Below are 19,302 nucleotides of genomic sequence, written 5' to 3'. Positions count from 1 at the left end.
GGCAATCAAAAGTATGGTTTGGAAATTCACGTTGCATTTCCTTTACAATAGCAGCTTAACAGCAAATACACTATATAAAATGTACATATAGAATTAAGTTAACATTGGTGGTTTTCAGCCAATGCCTGAATCTCCACACCATCTCAATGTGTGTTCAAAAGCTTTCTTAAATTTAGCTACATCCTGTGCTTCAGGTAACTTCAAATTCAAATCAAATTAAAACAGAGACCAAGCAGATATTCTTCCAGCAGTGTTCAGATATTGTAATTGTATTTGTTCATCAAATCATTATCAGTCCATAAAGAAATTAAACAAGTTACATAAGTTTGCCTGCCAGAGGCTGAGCTTTTAAAAAAAAAAAACTGCTGATGAAAAAGGAAAAAAAAAACAAAACAAAAAAACAGATTTGAATCCACCTGAATTCTAAATGCTATGAAGTGCTGGCACTTACAGCGATCTCAGTTCAAATGAATGTAAGATTGTAGCACTTCATTGCAAATATCAGGGATATATCTGTATCCTCTATAGTTTATATGGGTTCCTATGGTAAAATATAATTTCTTCCAGGTATTTTAAAAGGTAAAAATGTTGACGTCAGTGAATGAGAACAAAATCGTTCAGAGGACTCGCAATCGCAAGCCTTCAGTAAGAGTTAACATTCACTAGCTACATGCAATTTGAAAACCACCTCTAGAGTTCATCACCTGGGTCGTCTTTTCTTCTTTTAAACAGTTTAATCTAGTGAAACAGGAGAGAACAAGTGTATGGCTCTTAGTAACATAACACATCATCAACTACTTCTCAATAATAAATAAAGTTAAAAACTATACCAAAGGTTTTCAAATCTTGCTCATGTTTAAAGGATACAAGAAACATTTACAAATAATACCTGTAGCAAAAAACCCTTTGTTGAATATTTAAAATTATACTTTCCCCCCCTCTAATAATCAGCTTAATATAAGGAAACAGACCAAAATAAGTTGTAGATTAACATATTCATGGTAGCTGTCGCTTGAACTTGAAAGGAAATTAAATATCAGATTTTTGTGCAAGAGGAAACCCCATCAAAAACTGCTTAATTTGGTCACACTAGGTGTTCCAATTGGTATATTCAGTTATACATTTCCGGTTTCTGTATACATTTTTTTTTTTTTTTTTTATAAAATACTTTATTCATACAATCATTTTAACTATAGCAACATTACTATTAACTTGAGTGGCAAGATATCAGACAGATCTCATAAGAACAATAGTATATAAACAAATGCAAAAAAAAAAAAAAAAAGTTCTCTGTAACCATTAAAGTAAGTTTCATACAGTTCGAACTTTCTGTACAACTGTCTGTAAAATCTTGTATGAATATTGCTGGTCCTGATCTCGTGAAGTTAGTGCAGCAGTGGCTGGCTTTGACTGGCTCTGGCTGTGTGCCTCCAGTGATCCCTACTGGAACCCCCTGGATAAAAGCTTCAGACAGAAGCAAGCAACAGGCAACACACATCAAGCTGGGCCATTAACTGCAGCCTCTGGTGAAGGGACACGCTGATCTGTTCTGAAAAACAAAAACAGTGGTGTTTGTAAAAACTGCACTGTGCAATTCTAAAAAGTGCCAAACCATGGAAAGCTACATCACAACTTCTGAACACAGTGGCATTCATTACCAAATCAAGATTTACCGATTTTCAAGAACACATACTGGCAGTACCAGAATTGTCCATAAACATGCATCTTTTAGATATTCTGCAAGTAAAAGCCAACTGGTCTCATTTATCATGAGAACTCAAATAATAATTCAACAATCATTGCGACAATACATCGTTCTCTGTAGTACAAAGACTTATGTACTGTTCCAACTTTATTTTAAACGTTCGTACATTTGGACCGACTCCAATACAATCCACTGATTCGATGAGAACAATATTCCTCCCCACTGTCTCATGTCATGACTTACTTGGCTTCTTCCATTGCGGTTACTTCATCAAGGGGACCATTTAAAGTTTCATTTGATGGAGATTTTGTTTTCTCTTCTAAGTGCTTTAAACTGCCGAGAGAAAAAGACTCATAAGGAGATGATCTTAAAACTCTGCTGAAGGATTACACTGATGCAATGCAATATAAAAGTCACTGCATCCACTTTAAGCATGAATATTCTAATTCTAAAAGCATTATGTAAGCTTTTTGAAAACTTGTGCCTTCAGAAATGTTTTTATTCAGTTTGTGCATTTAGTTAAAAATAGGATTTCTTAAAAAGAGGGGAAACTTAAGCACAACCATGATACCAAAATGCACTGATTGTGTCCTGAATCAAAGCAGTATAAAACACAGCCAGCAGAGTGAGCAGTCTGTGCCTCTAAATCTTCACTTGATTCGGCACCTAAATGCTTTCTGTGTATGAATACTGTGCAGTTAGTGAATATTTTAAGAGTAGAGAATTAGACCATTTACTGCTTGATGGATTCTTGGATACCTTGGTTTCTGACAGTTGCTGGCAGGTTGTGGAGAAGTAGGAGAACTCTTCTCAGCCTCTGCACTGTCTGTTACTGCATATTTCACAGAGACTTCTTCAGAGGTAGACACTTTTTCTTCCTCGCTAGAAAACAATATTACAATTAGTGTTACAGTTAAGCTGAAGATTTGTTTTGGTTTAAAAGGATGTATTTTTGATACATAACAGACACATGCAAAATGGAAATCAAGGACCACATTAGTGCAACAGCATGGTATAAAAAAAAAATGTTGACTGCATTCAGAAGTGACTAGAAAGTGCTTTGACACATACAATAAATAACCAGGTGCAAATAAAAATCTGGTCAAGCTCATCTAATGAGCCAGCACATTTTGGCTTGTCACCACCCACTTCAGATTAACAAATGCTTGCTTTAAGATCAGCCTTATATAGGAGAGTTGAAAGTTTAAACTTCAACATTTGAAACTCATTTTAGTTCTAAAGTGTAATTGAAAATCTGAATACCTTCAGTCAACCAAGACTTTTCAAGTTTCCTTTCCATAACCAACAAAACTTGCATACAGCAAATGGAAAAAATAAACTGCAAAGGCTTCAGTTACAAAAACACTGAGATTGCTTGTTTTAGATGCAAACTAAAGGAAATAAGCAATACATTACATCAGTTATCCAAAACCAGACTAAGCAAAATAAAATGGGGCATAAAAACTTGCAATGTTTTATCTAAGGAATTAATTTGACGAGATAACCACTATAAAGCTAGTATTAAACATTTAGTTTAAATGTATAAAAGGTTAAAAATTTAAATTTATATTGAACCCTAAAGCCCTTATACCAAAATAGTCTGTTAAAGTGGTCCATACTCAAAAAAACATTGAATAAAAGTAGTGAAGTTCATGTGTACATTCTTTTCCCTTTGGGAGGGTACCTGTTGCCAAGTTAACCCAAGAATGAATGGGAGGGTTTATGAAATATAAATACCCTACACATTTATAGCAGGATCACATTCCTTAACAAATGCGATTCCTTTATCCATATCAACTGTAACCTGGTAACAATACTGTCCCATACCAAACTGTGGCTACAAGTAGGATAAAATGGCCACTTTCAGAGTATATTCATGGGACCATATCGATTACAGACAATAGCTCTATCTAGCCACCAGGAATAAAGAAAAAAGGGAAGGAAAAACAAATGCTGAAGGAGCAGTTGGGGTCCCACTTAGCATCACTTAACACCTCCCTTAAGTACAGGTATATTAATAGGAAAAACTCAAAAACAAAACTACCATATCCCCATCTTGACATATATAATCTGAAGTAAACATGCAAATGGTGATGACAAATCGAAGTGTCGGACATGGAAACACATACACAGCATAAGCGTCCCTTGTTTGCTGTACATACCGATAGGATTTCAACACTCTGAAGCCACACGCACGCCCAAAGAGAGAGAGGAAGCTCAGGTTGTAAGTGTTGCAGTTAAAGAACAGTTTCTGTACAAACAATGTGGAATCTGACCTCTACCAAAACCATTTTGAAAATCCTCACTACACAGTTTTACAGCAGATTTGGTCATTAAAAAAAATAAAAATAAAGACAAAACACTATTAGAACAGCACCAGAACAGGCTTGAGAGAGGTGTTAAAATGCAGACCTAACACTGAATTACAAACATTCATTCAACTTCTTCTGTTTAGATAAAGGACAAAACTAGGATTTCTTTCAAGTGTATTTTTGGTCAGTAAAGCCAAATGTATTTTTTTTTAAACTAGCTGAGCTATTCTTGATTTTAACCCAGTATATCTTGTATAAACTTTTCTAAAATCAGGACATAGAAACGTAAAGCCTGAAGTAACTAACACGAGGATCAGGAAAAGAAAACCATGCGGTGTATTTATGCAAGCGGTCTTTGTGCACAGAAAGCCTTTTCACCTTTTGAAAACAGCAGTTTCAGTTTTGGCATCTACAGTAAGGCTGACCGTCTCCTTCATCGAGCCATTGGTGACAGTCTCCGTTATTCTGTCAGCTGTGGGGTCCTCTTCCTCCTCACCCTCACAGCTTCCCTCCCCCTTCGCCCTGGGAAATACTTGAGGACTGGCGCACTCCTCCGGCCACTGCTCAGTTGCTACAAAATAGGGAATCTTGTCAGTAGGATTAGAAAACGAGCCACAACAATTAGATGAATGTGAAGCAGCATTCTACTTGCATTGCACTAGTCAATAACTTAATTGGACAGTCTTCAGCAGGTTAATGACTAGGGTGTGCTGATGCAGCACAGGGGAGCAAAGGAGTTCAGAAGGACAGAGCCACTGGTTCCTCTAAAAAATAGGGTAATTAGTTGCAGTTATGCCAGAAAATGAAACTAAGATTTAAAAACAACAATACCACATTCCCCCACCACAGAAACCTATACTTGGTTCCACTCGGTCTGAAAGTCAATAGCAAAACTGGGCAAAACAGCCTTGGCATGGACTCACCTTCAGGCTGCGTTGTTAAATTGACGCCAAGGGGATCAGCGGTCTCAGAACTGGTCTCCATGGCCACTGGAGAGCTGCTCCTTAAAGGATCTTTGGGGCTGAAATCAAATGTAATATAAACCACTGCTGTACTACAGTTGCTACACACAGAAGGACAAATGGGAGTGTCTGATGCCATCCGTACCTTGGGTCTGCAGGGAAGTCAGGGAAATTAGCCCAGCCAGTTTCTTTTCCTGGTAAGGGGGCAGATGAATTCCACCCCTCAGTGGAATCGGACGTAACCGGTGCTGCCGTAGCAGCTGGTGCTGCTGCCGTTGGGTTTCCTGTGTCCATGGGGACGTCATCAAAATTTGCTGTCCACCCAGGAGCTGGAAAAATAAAATATTAGCACCACCTTTAACACAGTAATACATAACATCTGTATTTCAAAGGGGACAACAAAACACATTTAAAAACATTTTAATCAGTGCAAATGCCAAGGATGTGCACTACTCATAAGTGTACTTACTACTCATACACAAACCGTAAGAGAGAAAGTGATCATAGAAAACCTAACAAATCTGTAGTTGCCTGACCTTTAGTGGCATGGGCTAAATGGACAAAACAAGCTGCACGAGTGGTAATACACACAGGCACCACGGGATCACCGACAGGATTGCTTTCCTTTATTGATTGACCTGCTCCATATTTTGGAATAGAAAACAAATGTGAACTAAATTACAGCAACTGCCATTACTGGCCCCACGTGCAGACGTTTTCAACAAAGTCTTTTGTTTGTTTCGACACAACCTTTCAGTGCACTGTGAATCCCCGATGTTGGCTTTTGCAGCTGTGGGAGTTTGCCAATTTACCTTCCCCAGAATCCACTTCCATTCGGTCATCTGCATTTGTGACAGGAGGTTCAAATGGGTCTCTTTTAACATCTTCCTCTTCTGAATCTGTACTCTCTTCACTGTCAGTGCTGCCAGAACTCCTAATAAAAATCACACAAATTTGACCAAGTGTATCAAAATTAATATTTGCTTTGATTCAAGACCACTCTTTGAGTACTACTAAAAACTACTACTTGGAATAGATTTCTACTAACACAATCCTTACCTGGTACGCCTTTGGGCTTCTGGTGCAAATGTCACATCCTTTTCATCCCAAATATCCTCTTCATCAGAGCCAACATCTTCAAACTGCTGAATTTTTTCCTTACAACATGCCTCAAAGAGAGCAATGTTTGCCTATGGGGAAATAAAACTAATTATACAACAACTCACGTGTTTCCATTTAATTTGCAGGTATGTATTATGGAGGCTAATGTAAGTTACAGACCCAATAGTGCTTTAATTTTAAATTAAATTTTAAATTTTAAAACTAGTACAGGCCTTTAGAAACTGAAAATTAAAACAATTACTACAGATACTCTATCAAAACAATGTTATGCTAAGAAAGGAACACTTTTTGGAAAGGTGCAGGACTAATTTTAGAATTACAAGGACTTTTTCCTTCCACTATGATTCAAATATGAATAAAAGTACTTACACTTTCATTTGTATTCAAGGAAAAATTGATGTCTGATATTCTATCAAAGGGAATACTGCAACAGAAAACAGTATTTAGGTACAATTTCAACAGTACAGGTTTTACATGAAAGAAAAGAAAAGGTATGAAAATCTGAAAAGGCTATAAATAGGAATTGCCTGAAAGCTATGTGAAAAGGACACCAGTGTCAGCCAGCCACCCACATTTTAGCAAGTGAAAATACAATCCCAGGAAACCAAATCAACCAGTGTCTTTTCCATTTAGAAGAGCACCCCACCCGCAGTGCCGCAAACTACCAGGACTTGTACAGCAATGTGTCTTCAGTCATAAATTACCTTCCCTTCTCACACACTGGACTCCTACGGCATTCCAAAATTATAATTCATATCAATGCGAAGAATGTTTACATACACCTGATCGCTACAATCTGAAACTACGCTGCTTACAATTCTATGGACAATGGCAAAAAAATATCGCACAAAAAAGAGGGTATCGTTTTGAATCAAACGTGTTGACATGCATACGGTATACATAGAGTATAAAAAAATACCTTTGCAATCATTAACATTAAATAATCAAACTTGATAAAAGGGACGGTCTACTTTGTTCATCTCACAGTAAATGGGATGCAAACTAAAATCCTTTATATTGAAAGAGACCATCGCACTTTTGTGACCGCCCCCCCCCCCCAAATACACTGCAAGCCTGTGATTAAGCCTATTTGATTCAAGGACCTTTATTTTTAAATAAAACAGCATGCATAAGTACTCACTCCACAACATCATCCTGATCTGCAAACTCCTCGTCATTGAAGCCAAACTGCTCAATAAAATTGGACGTCATTTGTTGCATCTGATAATCAGAAAAGGCCTGGCAAACCCAGGACCAACGATAATGATATAGTCTTGACACTACAAAACCTTTTATTACTCAATGAAACAGTAGTTAATATGGATGAAATGTTTTCAATCAATTAACTTATACATGAACATGACATTGCTGCTTTACTTCTACATTATTTATATTATCTGTGAAAAAACAAGGCATCAATTACAACATCCACAATGAGACATTTTGAAATACAACATAACAGCAAATCTAAAACAGTATGTTATTGGCAATATGGCAGGTTTAAGGCTGGTCCCGTTACAGACTTACTTGTTGCAAAGATGAATCCTGATGAAACCCACTTTCCTTAAAGTCAACCTCATCATCACTGGATGAGTGAATGTGGTGGGTATTTACCTGGAAAAAAACATTCAAATGTGGTTCAAACTTATACATCATAAATGCAGCATTAAAAGTAAAACAAATGACCAAGAAAATATACATTTTAATGTATGAACATTATACCAAAACAAAAAACAGGGGACTATACTACGACTGGTACTAAAACACTCATCCTGTGTATTCATGTTAATGTTGAGGTTGAGACATCTGGGATGAGAATTATAGGACTATTTAAACAGCATTCACTACCACCTGTCTGAAAGCCAGCACTGATTTACTGTTCATGTGTAAAAAAATAAAAAGGCAGAAAAGTTTGTGGAGGTGGTAGGAACGATTTCTCAGAAACTACAAAGGAGAACACTTACTAAATCTACAGTGTTCTTCTTGTTTGTTTCACTTAATTGACCAGATGTAAATGCTTCCCATCGTTCCCTGACATCCTCCTGGAGTTCTGGAATAAAGGCATTCACATTTTTACACATACATTAACCACCAAACCGGGGCATTTACATTAAGATCTAGAACACATAAATTAAGTATAGATCCTTCAGAGGAGTTCTTGAAGGCTCAGTATGAAGATGCATCAGGATTCTGAATTTGAGTGTTACCTGCAACATTAAGGGTGATCACATATTTAAAGGTCTTCTCCTCCTCTACTCTCAAACTCAAACTAGTGGTATATATTTCCACATTCTGAACATGGACAATTAATAACCAACATACACCTGATCTTTCCTTGCACATTTCCATCAACCCTATAATAAGCATGTCCTGATTAGATCTCACTGACATTGCTCATCTGGGCTGTCACCACTGACTACAATAGAATACAGTCTGCCCAAAGATCACTGGAGTACCGAGCTCAATGACATGTTCAGTGGCAAAAGCAGGAAGAAAACCCAAAACAAAGGACAACCCTTAAAATCTGCAAATCACACCACCTGGATTCCATTTATACATCTTCCCGTTTTCCACAGTCACAGGTCTGGGAGAGAAAGTAAGTACATACCTGAAATGAGCTGCTGTATTAGTGCACTATTAGGCCCTTTGTCGGTATTATGCACAATGGAATTGGCTATTCTAGTCAAGTGGCCCATGTACCCTCTTCGCCTTCCCCCTTCTGACCTGTATGGGAGAGAGAAAATTCTCATCCTTAACATTTGAAAATCTTTTTGAAATTCTCATCTTAAACTTCTACTGCCATGAAAAGAGACTCTGGAATTTAATGAAAGCAGAATGAATCCCAATGCAGACATTAGTTTTACACGCTTTGAAAGACTGGATTAAACAATCAAAAAATCCCAATCAAGCAATCTTAATTTACATTGAAACAATAGGGGGACTAACCCAATTCATTTACTCAATTTCCATGATCACATTCAAACCAGATTATGAATTTGCTACTTACTGTTCCTTCTCATTTGAATCCCATGCATCAAGTATTCTCTGAATTAACTGGCACTTCTGAAACAACTGAAAGGGAAGCGAAGAGTTAACTACTACGGATGTGTTCAAAAGCTGACTGAACAAAATGAACAATGTGTGGAAAACGCAACGTACATGTTTGACAAGATCATTTTCCCTGATTGGCTCTTGATCGTGCTCATTGTTGATCTCAGTACTGTCGTTCTGGGCTGGCGGGATGGCTAGGATCATCGCAGTGCAGATCTCTACTTGTATGTGAAGAAAGTTGTTCCATATATACTTAAAGTACATGTCCTAAAGCAGAGAGGAAAAGGAAAAAGGAAATGAGCATGCTGATGCAGGCAAACCCAACATCTGTCCTCCTTGTTTGGAACACAAACTTGCAAATTTAGGAAACGAGAAACATGATAGTGGGGTCCTTTCATTTCTCTTTAAACATGAACCATAAGGATAAAGAAACCAGAAGAGACTTCTTTGAATAAAACAAAAACAGAAACAAGCATGCAACTTCCTACTGATCTTCAGAAATGTATGACAAATGTTTTCCCCAAACAAAACCACATTATATACTAGGATTAAAGCATTACAGACAAGAGTGATGCAAGCAGAAACTTATGCCAGAGGACTCGTTGACCTCGTACTTACAAGTATGACTCCAACAGTGTTCAGATCAATCAGTTCCAGGTTAATGATATGGGTGTTTGTTTGTAGAAGGCTGGCTACTAGTCTAACCACATTCAACCGAGTGTTCCCAACTGGCGGGTCCAATACTCCCCATGTAGTTTTCATGACATTTTTCTGGAGATGAAAGATATGTATATTACATGCTACTGAAAAAAACAGCAAAACAACAAGTCTTCCCGATGTGTACCCACTTAAAAAAAAATTGGTTACACAAGGGTGGGGGGGGTTTGGGGGGTGTCATTCACTAGGAATCTTTACACAAATGTAGAGAACATAGTTACTGCATAAATAAAAGCCTTATCAAATAACACTGGAAAACAAACTGGTTCATAACAGAGAAGAATGCCCACAAAAGGACAGATTCAGTCACTTCTGCAATTGAGCAGCTGTGGTTTGAAAGAATTACATACAAAAAGTGGACATTCAGGTATAAATTAATAAATTTATGCTGAAACCAAATATGTATTGCTTTGGACGAGGAAGGGAAAGGGATTTGCAGTGAATTTATTTTTGGACATTTTAGAACAAGCTGTATTTAATGCATATTCACAATGTCAAACCACAGCTAGACTACTGGACAACTTCTAGTTAAACAAAGGGAAAGAGATTAGTAAAATAAATTGCAATAGCCTTTAAAACAACAACCTCAGAACACATAGGAAGAGTTGTCACACTGTACAGAAAAAGTTATTACCTTTGGAGGCTCAAGCAGCAGTTGGTGGAAGTGTTTAAGCCGTGGCCTGATGGCTTCTAACACACTCTGATTGACTGAAAACGAAGGGTGGTTCATTCCAGGGGGGCAAATCTCTAAATGGCCTTCAAAACTGTAGAGAAAATTAAAAGTCACTCTTTGATTTAATTTACAAAGTGTGTAATGCAGTGCAGAAAATGGTACAATCACATAGAACTTGGATCAAAAATGAGAAAAATATTGATAATAAATTAAAAGCACCAAAATATAAACTTCATACTTACGCAGGTCTACGAGTCTCAAAAAGTGTCAAAAGTATCTGGATGACACTGACGATTGCAGATTCATTTTTTTCTTTGTCAAAGATGTTGGACAGTAACTGCTCAACTGTTTCTTGTCTTTAAAGAGAGATGAAATTGGTTTTCATATAAATAGATACTTCTGTGAGAAGTAGTCAGTTTAGTGTAATTGCAATAAAATATCTAAAAGTAGAATACTAATTTATGACTAAATATACAAATACAGCAATATTTTCTATACAATAGATTAATAACACCTACACTGAGTTAAAATTTTTAGAGTTTGAATAACCTTTCAGAAAACCTGCTCTCTTTTGGGGTTTTAATTTGTAGTGTATTACAATGAGCTTATCAATAAGACTGAAACTGAAGTACATACTTTTCCAGTGTACCCAGTAAGGGATCAGGCTCTGAGCAGCCCTGTACTTGGAACATCTGGTCTCTGCTGAGGCGAATTATTTCACATAGTGACTGGGATGCATTCGAGTGTCTCTGGAAAAGCAAACCAAGAAGTATTTAGACAACAATAAATACATTTATCAAAATTCTAAATAAAATCAACTGTGTCCAATTAGGGAAACAAGAAAATGTAAAAATGCACAGCTTACAGTCATGGGAAGTATAGTACTAAGACTAGTGCCTACACCAAAACACCAAGAATTTCCATGGGAAAGATGCATAAAATGTGCATCAGCAACAATATATTGTACTGTCAAAATATAATGAGTGATGTCTACTTACAGATCATTAAATCATACTTACATCTTCATCCTGAGACGGCTGTACCATATCTACAAGTCGCTGGATAACCTTCTCCTCATTCAACCACTGTAAACAAAGCAAAAAGCAATTTACAAGAAATTAATAAGGCTTCTTCAGAGAAAAAGTCATAATTAAGATACAACATTTCTACTTCAGACACTTTAAAAACCTCAGACGTCATCTTGGAAAATGTCTGAAATGAGTCCCAACCCCAACACCCTCAAGCGTGAGATATTTACCTCATCTTTTGCAGCTCAACTGCTATACCTCTGATATACAACAGGAAAAATGCTGTAGCATGCTCTGTTGTATGAAAATTTAGTTTCATACAACAGAGGATGCTACAGCATTTTTCCTGTTGTATATCAGAGGTATACAACAAAAATTGAGGTAGGGCTCAGAGTAAAGCTATTGCACGGGAACCAATTGTATACCACTGTAAATAGAATACATTAATAAAGGGACTAAAAACATGTTTTAGAAAGGTATACACACTCACATTTAAAACATCTTGTCTAAGTTGCTGTGGTTCAATGCACGTCAGCATCCTGAGCAGCAAATCCATGATAGCTGAGGTCCCTATATGTTTAATCATTAAATCCACAAAATCTTCTCTCTTCCGAAGAAATTCTACAATCTGAAAAGCAAGAAAAACTAAATGAAAATCCAGGCGTTTATATATATATATATATATAAAAAAAAGGCTGATAAATAACCTCCTGACTGTCAAACCATTATTACTTAAAGTAGTAGGGTGCTTTATCTGAAAAACATTCATATGAAATATTAATTCAAAATATACTGGTTGTAAAACATTACAAGATGTATAAAAAATAAGTTAAATCCATACCAAAACTGACCCTTCTTATATCAGAATGGTGTTTAACTAGTTTCAGTCTTAATTTAATGCAAGTTGTCAACTGAAAAATGTGTCAAAGGCAAAAAAAAATTAAATGAAGCTGAAAAAAATATGCTAAACTGCTGCATGGATGATAAAACTCCAGAACTCAATCGCTAGGAAAGCATAATTACCTAAAAAATACATTATAATCATGTACAACTGGTGACATCCAGGGGCAAGCTTACCTGTTCTGGTTTCCTGCTGATAAGAATGCTCAGCACCTTACTAAAGAAGCTAGCCAATAAAGGGTTAAGCGGAGACTCATTTTGTAGAAACCCGTAGAGTTTCAGAAGTAAACTTTCATCTTCTCCTAGTCTGTCATTGACTTGTGCCACATCTGAAGTGAGTAGTTCACAGGATATGTTGGGGTACCTATAATAGCAAGTAAATGGATACCAAACAACATGACGGAGACCAAGTTACATTGCAAAGCTACCCTCTACTTTAAAAGAAGGATGTTATGGTTTGTAATGCACTGCATGGTAGTTTGTCAAGTGCATATATATATATAAAAAAAAAAAAGATAACTATACATACACCTATACATAGGACACACTCAAAATTACTTCAAACTTTTATCCTTTCCCCACACAGAACCTAACCAGGTCTCGACACCCTCATCAAACACGGACAAAGCCCAATATATTCTCCCTAACACACAAGGTCTGTAATAGGTGATGCACTGTAGATCACTAAAAAAAAATCGATGCTGCTTTCATTTTTATTTAACGATCCTGCTCTCCAGACATATGAAACTCTGGGTTTCAAGGAAGACAGACCACGGGAGACCCACTTGTATCTAATTTTCTCATCCATGTCCTCTGAGGGCTCCTGCGTGATGTAGGTTACCAAATCCTCCATGCACTGGGGCTTCACCAGGAACTCCACCAGCTTGCGGTTCTGAGCTTTGCACTCCTGTAGGACATCCTCCTCATCCATCACCTCGGTGAGGGTGACATCCTCCTTCTCCAGGAGAGTGTCTATGTGAGATGTCGTATGCAGATCGAACTTCCAGAACATGGTGTGCTACTGAAGAAACACAAAACAAATACATATATTTTAGAGGTGGGGGGGGAAAAAACCCACAAAACTCATGATCAACATAAGCCTATATCACTGCACTGCTGGATGAAGACCTCCCCAATTGTGTCCGTGTATAGAGAAATATATTGTGTTAAAATATGATACTGGAGGTATTTAACACATGAGGATTGTGACACCCATTATTACCTCCCAGGTGCAGGCGAGTACTATACAATTATGTCTCAAGGTAACATGAACAAAAGATGTACCACAGAAAACGTATTATAAAAAAAAAAAAAAAATTAGGACACTTTTCAAAATTAAGTATGAAAATAAAGCAGTAACATTCCTGACTGATGAGAAATATTTAGTCTAACACATACAGAAGACTACATTTGCATGTCATCTGCATAAACCAATTATATAGTTGGACAAAGGTCAATTAATCTGAAATCGGGGAAATCTGATTACAAAACTCTGGTTACATTTGTTACCCGTCATGTCTGTGCCAGTTAGGCAGATAGCGTAGTGATCACGTAATTATGAAACTGCTATTAATTCTCAGGGTCTTGGACGAAAAATAAACTACCCATTAGTAAGTTGAGTATTTTCAATCTCTGGTGATACAGCGATTTTCTAAATTTAGAAATGTATTTTGTGTCCACTTAGTTACTAATGTTACGACATCTACTAAATCAACAGAAAAGGGACCTTTGTTTAAATCACAGACATAGGGAATTCCTTAATGACGTAAGGCTACTGAGCATTGCTCTGACAAATGACACCGGTGTCCTTAACCTTATTTTTAGTGTTTTGCAAGTTTGACCCGTCATGCCGATCCAGGAAAACCAGCCCAAAACAGGCATCTAGTGGACATTTTTGTAAGGAAAAAGCTTCGGAAGATGATTTGAGATAATGCCCTGTTGATATATACTACAAGCACAACAACATTTATTGTAGTTTGAAGCCGTCAGATTTCCTTGAAAGAAGAAGTCGTGAGTCTCTCTGTTATGAACATAGTCTGCGACTGTTTTACACTGATATCATGACGATTTTTAAAGATCTGCCCAAAATTGGGGCATTTATTACTAAGCATACATTTATGGGGAAACTATTTGTAATAGACACTTTTTTTTAAGCTGCGTAGCAGAGATTCTGCTGAAAAGAAATTTGTGGTTTATTTACATTGCGTCTTTCCTTGCTTTTGCAATCCAATGCACAACAGCAGAACATTACCTGTTGCGTCTTTTGATCTGAACCTCTAATATCTACAATGTCCCTGGTCAAATTATTTTTTGGATATCAATTAATGTTTGTGACCACATAGACTTTCTAATGTGTTAACAAGTTCAGGTTAAGTTATTTCACAGTTTTGGATCCCAGTGTCATATTTTAACATATATAAGTCACACTTGAATCATGTACCCGTTAATGCATCAATGATAAAATAAAGACATGCATGCATTTTAAACCCAGCTCAGCTCTGAAGGATTTAAATAATGATTTTAACATGCCAAGAAAAATGGCAAGGGACTGGAAACTGTAAATGTTTCTCCGCTCATAAACTAGAGCCTATTTCCAGTACATTAATAATATGTTGCAAAATGAATGCATTAAATAGGATGATTATTATTCCAACAAAGATCATAAAAATAACTGTACCTGGTTGAATCAGTAACTTCAATGTAAAATACTAATCAAAAATAAAATAATGCTTGTCTTCTTTGTGAGTTCTTGCCCATTACAGGCCTTCCAAGCAGCAGCAACAGGAGAAACCCTTCTATTGACAGTACAGGACAGAAGCAGCACAATGGATGCAGTCCCAGAAAAATCAATGCACACCTGAAACAAAGCAGCACAAGTTATTTAGACAGTCTTAATATTTAACAAGCAATACATTAGACATCCATAAATATTAGGGGAAAAATGTAATATATTATTTAGGATTTGTCAAAAAAATAAAATAATAAATAAATAAAACACAGCATGTATTAAAAGTTGCTATTTTTGGAAAAACAATGGCAAAAAGGATTCATGGACTACAAGTTAAACAGATAAATCAGAGGCAAGAGATTTTGTTTTTCCCCCAAGGTAACTATGAAGTAGGCTTGGTTTCTAGGCAATATGGCCCATAGCACAGTAAACTAATAATGGTAAATCAAGCTCATTTAAATTGTTAGAATGGACATTACTTTCAGTTTTTCTATTCGTCTCACTGTGGAAATGACCATTTTACTGCCAGAAGCTTACGTCAAAAAAACACAACTACATTAAGAACTTAAATAACAAATCCATGTTATGAGGAAATATATTTAAGCACAGGGAGGTATCACAAAAATGCTGTTAGATAAACTTGAGCAAAACCTTTTCAGAGGCCAAATACCACCTATTTTCTGTATTTGTCATTCTAGAGGATTGTACTTCCTTGTTGTGACATCATAGATACATTATACTGACAGTGACACTAAAAAAGAAACAAGGCATAATTCCCAGTTCCTTAAGTGACTCACAGCAGAAAGCACACATAACCAAACTGAATGAGTTCGTTTAGCATTAAATCAGTTCTGAAAAAGCTGCTGGGATTGCAAGACATTGCTAAATACAAAGCTAATTTACCATGAAGTCTCACATGTAAAGACCTATAGTGCCCAGATAAGGAAGTACGAGACTCCCTACTCTGTTACAAAATTCCATTCTAAAAAAACAGCTCATTATACAAATACTTAATGAAAATAAAAAAAAACAATTTATTTGTAAATTGCTAGCATGAATATATAAATCAAATTATCAGAAACAAAACATACATTTCAAGGTTCATCATTGATTAATGTCACAAAGACTAAGTGTGTCTCACAATGGGAAACCATTTGGAATAATTTATACATACTACTAGAGCTTGTTTTCTTGTGGGGTAGGTGGAAAAGACAAAATCCAAAGGTATAAGGTTAGAAGAGCTATCCTATTTGTGCTAACCCAGCACTTAAGTCAGTTTTCTCATGAATGGCTGAGAGGAACGGATGCTTATTAATAGATTCAGCGAGGGGTTGAACTGTGTGTAAATGCTGGACTCAGTCCAAACCCTTACAAAAATAAGACAAGCAACTGTGCCTCTTAGCTGGTCATTAGTGACCCATTGGATGAGCTGCAACTTGTAACAGAAAAATAGAAAACTTTTTACATTCTACCTAAATCCTAGAGAGCTTTGTATATTTATTTTAAGACTATGAATCCACTTGCTTCACTTCTGAAAAAAGCACCTTATCACTAGTATCCATTCAACTATCTGCCATGATTACCATAATTTCATAGTAGTGCAATACTATGATAAGCAGGTTTTAGGATGGAAAATTAGTACCATTATATCAAAATATTTTAAGATTGAATTGCAAGCATACTTATTTAGAACTGTAATAATGTTACAGAGAAGAGAGAATGTATACTTGAATGTTTAACAAAGATTTCACATTTAATTCAAAGAAAAATGAACACAGCCTGACATTTCCATTGCATTACCTTTGTTAAATACAGAGAAGTAACCAAATGGACTTACAGATGACACAGCAAACACAGAAAATGTTATTTGAATGTGTATGAGTAAACAGAACACTTTTATAGTCCTTATCCATAGACTTGCTTATTTTTTGTGGTCACTGATGTGTAAGTGATCTTATCTCTACCTACATACTGCAGTCTGTGCAATAAGAACAATAAGTCCATTCCAGGTCGATACATAAATTTGATAAATAACACAAACATTACGCTTGGTTTAAAAACAATGTGAAGGGTAACTGCTCATTACAATTGCACTTAACACGCAATGGTGTATTTTAATATCTGTGCCTACACACCTGAGAGATCCCCTGGAGTTGTGGGGAGTTAAGCAAAGGGGGGGATTTACACACAGACACACCATCACTTGAGTACATTAAGATTAGCACTGCTGTGTTTTAGCACTTGATAGCAGCACTATTCCTGTATTAAGGGGGCACCGTTTCATATTAACAAGTTAAACATTCATTTTGCTAAACCTGCATCTACAGGATGGAATACTGAACCAATTAAAAATACAATGTATCAAATGCAGATGTTACACGTAATTTAGACTCAAGACAGGTTAGTTTCGGGGGGGGGTATCAAATGACTGCATTACTTACAACCATTCATATTTTGCAATACAAAGTGTACTATATTTGTGTCACAGCGACAGTATGTGAAAGGAAGTGCACCGCACCACTAAAGACCCACTCAAGTGTTGATGTATATCCCCATAGGCTTCAACCAGGCCCAGTCCCACAGATTGAAGTGGTCCAGTGTTATTGTATGGCGAGACGTCTCCAAGTTTTCGATTGACGATATAGTTCAAGTACATATTAGTGAAATGTTAAAATAATGCCACACAGCTAAGCAGTGACAGTTCAAGCAAGGCGACACGGGGGTGAAGTTGCTAGTGTAGCCGAGCCCGTATTTGTGCATCTATATCTATATCGATAGCCGAAGAACAGGAAATATAACGTAAAACAAAGCTGTGCAATAGTAACGCGTCTGAAAGTGAACGAGTAAATGAGAAAAACACGGGCTTGTGTGGACGGGAGACCGACCTCGCAGGGCTATTGAGATAAGCAGGAAAGACACAAAACAACAAAACAAGAACTTAACAACCGGCATCTTTCGCACAGTTAAAACACCACATAACCATCACCATGCCAAGCATACACAGGAGCAAGGGATAACCAGCAACCCCACGACCATGTGCATAGCACGTCTGTACACGTACTAAAGAAAAAAGAGGAATAAAAACAATCTTCCCAAGCACTCTGACTCTGCAAAACACGGCGGAGTTGCGAACTACTCCTCTGACCATAACAAGCACTGCGTGGACTACGTACCGATAATCAGCGGGAAATGGCGGCTGCCCGACATTCAGCTCCGGATATCTGTCGCTGAGAGCGCTTCGGACATAAACTGCGATGGAAACTGGAACCCTTACGGGCGAAATAAAGTGTTTACAGCAGATTCTGGCAGGCGGGAAAAGGCAGACCATCAAACAGGACTTTTCAAGATGGCGGATCTATCAACTTCAACGACCCCTTCCCCCCACAGAACTGCCACACCTGCCACTCAAACCAGCTGCGAGACCGCTATTGGTCAGAACCTCCATCAGTCAAGCCTAGCCCCTTTCGCTCTGGACCCGTGATTTGACACGTCGGCTGTCAATCATAACACCAACCCCCGCCCACCTCCAGGTTCTTTTAGACGTGATTGGACGCCGGGCGCACAGAGAAGTGACACGCTCGAAACTGTTAACCGGTGTTTGCCATTTTGGTGCGGTTTTACTTCACGTTTTGCGAAAGACACACGCACAGTCCCGGAGCCAAGATGGCGGCAATTTCATCCCCAATTTTGTGCAGTACAATCTGATTGGTTTGTGTTGCCATCAGTCAAACACTATCCCCTCCGGCTAAAGCAAGAAAAGTAAACCGCTCAACTTTTTAAAGCTTAAAACACTTCGCAACTTTGAACTGCTGTGTGCTCAACCGTGGCGATCACGAAGTAACGGAAAACGTACATAAATATCAGCTGTAAAGTGTTTAGGAGTGTAAAATATTGCATCAGTCGCCCTACCTTCAACGCCCCATCAGCCTCGCTTTCGGATTCGCTGCGAACGTTTTCTCCTCGGTTGTTTTCAACGCCCTAGCAACAATATGATGTCACTCAGATTGACACTCCGATTGTCCAATCACAGCCCAGGTAACGAGCCCCAGCGCCAGCTTGCACCAATGGTAGGAAGTAGAAGCGAGTTTTTTTCTGCCGCTGTGG

General features: G+C 37.4%; 1 protein-coding gene across 11 annotated transcripts; it reads right to left on the bottom strand.

Annotated features, from left to right (window-relative positions):
• Positions 1-248: 248 nt before the first annotated feature.
• Positions 249-19,163, bottom strand: ppp6r3 (protein phosphatase 6, regulatory subunit 3). 11 transcript variants are annotated; one of them, XM_066701168.1, is made up of 26 exons: positions 18,372-18,570; positions 15,148-15,327; positions 13,256-13,491; positions 12,648-12,834; positions 12,061-12,198; positions 11,562-11,627; positions 11,179-11,291; positions 10,785-10,898; positions 10,504-10,633; positions 9,771-9,923; positions 9,261-9,419; positions 9,109-9,173; positions 8,710-8,825; positions 8,066-8,151; positions 7,629-7,715; positions 7,243-7,340; positions 6,471-6,525; positions 6,039-6,169; positions 5,792-5,913; positions 5,125-5,308; positions 4,941-5,038; positions 4,396-4,588; positions 3,868-3,885; positions 2,465-2,587; positions 1,949-2,038; positions 249-1,549 (listed from the first exon to the last, which is right to left on the bottom strand). In XM_066701168.1, exons 3-26 carry the CDS (start codon positions 13,480-13,482, stop codon positions 1,498-1,500), a joined length of 2,805 nt encoding a protein of 934 aa, XP_066557265.1. In that variant the 5' UTR covers positions 13,483-13,491; positions 15,148-15,327; positions 18,372-18,570; the 3' UTR covers positions 249-1,497. The 11 variants fall into 11 exon arrangements, with proteins under 11 accessions (XP_066557265.1, XP_066557267.1, XP_066557268.1 ...); XM_066701170.1 differs by having other exon boundaries at positions 7,243-7,322; XM_066701171.1 differs by having other exon boundaries at positions 7,243-7,289.
• Between the last annotated feature and the right edge of the window lie 139 nt (positions 19,164-19,302).

The sequence above is a fragment of the Amia ocellicauda genome, chromosome 4 (assembly GCF_036373705.1).
Source record: "Amia ocellicauda isolate fAmiCal2 chromosome 4, fAmiCal2.hap1, whole genome shotgun sequence".
Taxonomy (NCBI): domain Eukaryota; kingdom Metazoa; phylum Chordata; class Actinopteri; order Amiiformes; family Amiidae; genus Amia; species Amia ocellicauda.
The sequence above is the reverse complement of the archived record's forward strand: the minus strand, read 5'-3'. Positions and strand labels throughout refer to the sequence as shown.